Raw genomic sequence first — 5,485 nt, 5'->3', positions numbered from 1 at the left:
CTCCGCAGTGCTTGAAAACTTCAGAAGTGTTCATATGCCCATCATAAAGTATTCACGAGTGCAGTGGATGAGCTGTCTGAACGTGCTCAGAGAGAGCAGGGGCATGTGTAGGATCAAAGCATTTGGCTGATGAAGTGTGTGTGTGGGGTTATCACACAGAGAGCAGCAGCTCTCTCTCTCTCTGTGTGTCACTGTGTGCAGAGCTGATGTCTGTGTGTTAATACTACTATGTGCATGGGTGTGTTTTTTCCTTCTTCTATTTTCTCCCCCTCTCTCTGCTAAGCAGGTCAGAGTTGTTTACTACTGACATTTATTTCTTCATATGTCTCAGGCAGCAGAATAGTTTTCTTGCTGCCTTGGCATTTCTCCTCAGCATGCTTCATTAGCTTTTTATTATAAAGCAATATGGAGAAATATCCTGCAGCGGGTTTAGAGCAGACTGAGAGTGTGTGAACTTAAACATTGTCAATCAGATCCAGAGTCATCTCAGATCAGTTTGGGAGGAGCACAAACCTATCAAGAAGCCTTTTATCTTCATCTCAGTGCTGTTTTCTTGATACGTATCCAAGTGATGGTAGACAGACGACTTGATTAAGCGTCGGAGATTAAATATGATCACTGGAACATTGGCAATCTGTCTGCTGTATATAAATGCAACAACAGTCGTCGTTTTGGGAACAAACTGTGAACACAACATTGACATGTGTCGTCTTTTAATATATAATGATATAGCTCATATATGTCCTTGTTTTTTTCCATCATTTCTATCCAATGCAACACCGTACTCTCCAAGTTATATTTGCTAAGATTTGGTAAAATAGCAACATCATAAAACAAGTCTTTCTGCAGTCAGAAGATCAGACTGGTTAGAAACAATCTCCAGGTTAGACAAACCACCAACGGTAAACATCATCACAGTGTACACACTTCCACCTAGGATATGTACACACCGATTCCCTGTGCAATGAGGGATTATTAGTTACATTGCAGGTGTGTCACTTTCAGTTTGACCTCCAGAAGAACTGGTTCAGCTTATATGGATAAATAGACAGTGTCACCAGATCTCAGAGCTATTGGCTTATAGCCTAGAGTGTATTTCAAATGATAAAGATAACAATAAGGCTGAGCTCTAATGAACTGGAATCGTCTCGTAAAAGGAACTTTGACCATTTGTAAATTCCAGTGCGGACAGAACGTGAAAGGGAGCCTGGGCTTCTGGCTACAGCAGGCCCGTGGTTGAGTTACAGAAAGACATCAGCCCATTTATTCACAAGATGAATCTAAAAGGAAGACTGTATGGCAATGTCATGAGCACATTAATAGCGTTAGATTTTCCTGTCCTTTACTGCCACCCTCAGGACAAAGTGTGCATTTTCACCACAAGGGAAGTCTATAAGAATAGTAAAATCATCATCCTGTTGTTGTTCAGCATTTTTTATGTGATCCTCTACAGCCTCATTTTCCACACACACGAGGATATACTGTGTGGTTGATATCGGTGCGTCCAACCCCAGTTCAGAACTCTGTATTTTCTGGCTCAACTAACTGCCATGATAACTGAAATCCAGGCTTTCAAATTTGCCTTCAGAAGCCCATGGGGGACATCCTTTATATTTTGTGTTACTCTTCTATATATCTTCCATTGTGTCTGTCCTTCTAGGTTCCCAGCTACTCGTTGGCCATCAGAGCTCTGGACAGTGGAATCCCACCCATGTCCTCCACTGTGATGGTCAACATAGACATCTCTGACATCAATGACAACCCGCCCACGTTCTCCCCGGCCAACCTCACTACTGTCATACAGGTAGACCTCATGATTAACATGAAATTTACTGAAACATAAAGACAAGATGGACACTAGTCATCGGTGGCTCTTTTTGTTTGGTAAAAACAATCCCAACTGCAGTGGCAGCACACAAATCATGGCCCTGAACATAAGCTCAGCAGGCCATCATAATCACACAAATATCGGACTCAAATTCCACAGCCCTCATTCTGTGAAAATAATGTATGCCAATGTTGATTTGGAACCAATGTGATGCTTCAATCGTCTGAGTCTGAGTTAGACAAATCAAGGTGACATCATCCAAAGTGACAAAATTCCCTGGACAGGGTTTGTGTGCTGAGCTGTAGTGGAGGGAAAGGAACACAAAGTGCAAGTGGAAACTACAAGAACAGAGCACAATTGATTGAAGTCAACTAATTTGCATGACCATTTGTCTTGCCAACATGATTTCTTGGAGGGACTGACAGGTGGCAATACCAATGACTCAATGATATGCCCAGGAGCTAAGAATTCAACAAGGTTCTAAAAATGAAATGACCATTTAGTTTGATACATCATATTGTGACCATGCATAATGTATCCCCAACAGTTAGGTCTTTCTAATGGCGTGTCCCTCCCCCAGGAAAACAAGCCCATCGGCACCAGCATCCTGCAGTTGTCTGTCAACGATCAGGACTCCTCACACAATGGCGAGCCCTTTGACTTCCGCATCGTGTCAGGAAATAAAGGCGGAGAGTTTGTGCTGGAGAAAGATGGAACGCTGGTGGCCAATCAAGTGTTCAGGAGGGACCTGGCAACTGAATATGCTATTATGATCCAGGTAGAGCAAACTGCGTCTCTTCTCTAGCTTCACTTCAGTTTCAAGAATAGTGAATCCGTGAATGCTGTAAAATAAATAATTAGAAGTTTAAATAGCTGTTCACAATGACCAATTAGCAAGAACTATCATGGCTTGTTCATTGTGGACAAATGGAAGCTCTCCCGATTCTTTATGTGGCACCCTGGACATTTTAATGGGTACAATTATTTGCACAATTGTTATTGTATTATTTGTGTCATCACCTTGCCCCCCCCTCACTATTATCTTCTGGTTATTATCCTTTAAAACGCTTTGTGTGACTTTTAAACTCACCTACTTTCACCTAAAGTAGCTGCAGGGCGATACTCATTTTTGCCAATAGGTGGCAGTAGCGGGTTTTGTTTGACTGGCACTGTAATTCTTGTCTAAAATAAGTGAGCTAGACCAGATAGGACAGTCGAGATCGCAGAAGCAGATATTCATCTGAGACTGTCTTGTTGTATTCACAGTATAATACAATCATCTGGAAAACTGAATGCACATCGTCATCATTCAGTGTGTAACATTTACATAATGTCAAACTTTGGAATAATGGAAAACTTTTGTATTCTTTTTTGTGGCAATACTCTTTCAGATTTGAGTGGAATTGACAGTGAAACAATATCTCCTTAGGGACGACATAATCCACCCGCTTTGTACCGTATAAAAATGCTAATGTGAGGTTTCAGCAGTCTGAGTACAGATCAAGTGGATATCTTCCACAATCTGTCTGTTTTGTATAGAATCCCCTCTTTGTGTTTCCCAGTGTTTTTACTGGCGTTTAGTGTGAATGCAGTCTTAATGAACTTCCTGACCATTGAAGTAAGTCATTTATCCTGTCATCTTTTATTTCCTTATCCCCATTTTCTTTTTAATGCATCTTCTCCATCTTTTCTAATAATCAGCTTTTCTCTCCCTGTTCCTCCTCCTCCTCCCAGGTCACAGACTCGGGGAAGCCTCGTCTGTCCTCCTCCTCCATGCTAACAGTCAGGGTGATTGAGGAGAGCCTTCACCGGCCCGTGACCTTTCCACTGGAGGTTCATATCGTCACTATGGAGGACGAGTTTCCAGGTGGTGTGATTGGCCAGCTGCATGCCACCGACGCTGACCCCTATGACGTGCTGACGTTTGGCCACGCCCCCCCAGCCCAGCGTAGTCTCTTTAAGATCAGTCCTCGTGATGGTAAAATCATCGCCCTGGGCGGGTTGGACGCAGGCAGGTACTCCCTCAACGCCAGCGTTAGTGATGGACGCTTCGCCGTACCCGTGCCTGTGAGCGTGCACGTGGAGCAGGCGACACCGGAGATGCTGCGTGAGGCGGTTACTGTGCGCTTTGAGAGCGTGGCACCACAAGACTTTGTGGGGCTGCACCTGAAGAGCGTGTCGAAGGTTCTGCGGCAGGCCGCTGCATCACAGCAGCGGGACACGCTGCACCTGCTCAGTCTGCAGCCAGTCGGCGGAACGCAACAACTGGACATGCTCATTGCTGTGGAAACAGCAGCGGGCGGGTACTACAAGGCGGCTTACCTCACCCAGAAACTGAGCGCATCACGCCGGCAGCTAGAGGAGGTCCTCAGAGTGTCGGCTATCCTAGATAAGAACTGCTCTGGACTGGAGTGTCGCGGGGCGCAGTGTGAACAGAGCATCATCCTGGACTCGCACAGCCTGGCTACCTACAGTACACCACGGGTCAGCTTTGTTTCACCACGCTTCCACCGGACCTCGCGCTGCACGTGCAACGGTGAGTGATAGTATTTTTTATTTAGTGTGTTCCACATCCACATTAATATGTTTCCGTTTAAACCCGGGGTTTTCAGACGAAAACGAAATGATTTCCGTCCATATTAACAGGCCTAAAAATCAGTAGATTACAGAAAGTATTACTATACTCTTTAATACTAAAAGGTCGTGCTTGATACATAAGATTGTCCTCTATAATCTTTGGGGCCGACCGTGGCTCACTGGGTTAAGAGGGTTGTTTCAGTGGCGGGCCGTGCATTTTATACCTAGGCCTTCAATGCTGTCCTGCAGCTGAAATACCACCTTATAACCTCATGATGGTGCCACAGCTACGGTTATTATTCGTTTCTAGGGGTGTAACAATACACGTATTCATATTAAACCGTTCGATACGAGGGTTACGAACCGAACAATACGTTTGAATAATACTAGTGCATTTGGAAAATGCAGAAGCTTAAATTGTAGGAAATAGAATGTTTTCTGCGCTCATGTAGGAGACAACGGGCTGTGTGACCTTTGAACCGGAACAAAAAAACCACAACAAAAAACAGCTGGAGCTCCGCAAGTGTTCTGGGAGTCTACGCTAACTAGCTTAACGGGAAAACAGCAGCAGCAACACGCATTCTGCTACACACTCAAGGGCCATTCAGATATTAGATGTAAAAAAACAAACGCAGTTGACTTACCAAATGCTGTTCACTTAAAGACAAACTCCATCCTCCTTTCTCTGTTGACAAAGAGTTTAATCCCACAGTTAAATCCCAACTCAATCCGTTTCTCCTCCTTCAGCCATTGAGTGTTAAAAAAACAAAGCTAGGTAAAAGAATAAAGAATCTACACCAAGCAACATGCAAAAAATGTTATAATTTCTTCCATAGCTTTCAATTTGAACTCTTACTACACCGACTAAGCCTCTGCTGTTAAATTTTGTTTCACGATAGTTACGTGCTCGCCCATTGACCAATCGCAGCACACGCTGTACCTCACTGCAGAGCTGCACCTGAAAACTGAGCTGCACGTAATGCTGACGTACTTAGGCCAGCTAGCAGGCCATGTCAAAGAATACGCCCAACATGTCAAACTAAAGATCTGATTGGTTGAACACTATGACAATCAACAATA

At 44.0% G+C, this 5,485-nt stretch overlaps 1 protein-coding gene across 1 annotated transcript; it reads left to right on the top strand.

Moving 5' to 3' along the window:
• The first annotated feature begins 206 nt into the window (after positions 1–206).
• Positions 207–4,638, top strand: LOC116378535 (protocadherin Fat 3-like). The gene is made up of 3 exons (XM_031840425.1): positions 207–1,804; positions 2,409–2,606; positions 3,563–4,638. The coding sequence occupies exons 1-3, from the start codon at positions 1,712–1,714 to the stop codon at positions 4,370–4,372; spliced, it is 1,101 nt and encodes a 366-aa protein (XP_031696285.1). The 5' UTR covers positions 207–1,711; the 3' UTR covers positions 4,373–4,638.
• Positions 4,639–5,485: the final 847 nt, after the last annotated feature.

This window comes from Anarrhichthys ocellatus, unplaced genomic scaffold, assembly GCF_004355925.1.
Source record: "Anarrhichthys ocellatus isolate YVR2014 unplaced genomic scaffold, GSC_Weel_1.0 scaffold2758, whole genome shotgun sequence".
In the NCBI taxonomy this organism is placed as follows: domain Eukaryota; kingdom Metazoa; phylum Chordata; class Actinopteri; order Perciformes; family Anarhichadidae; genus Anarrhichthys; species Anarrhichthys ocellatus.
This window is presented reverse-complemented; position numbering and strand designations above follow the sequence as displayed.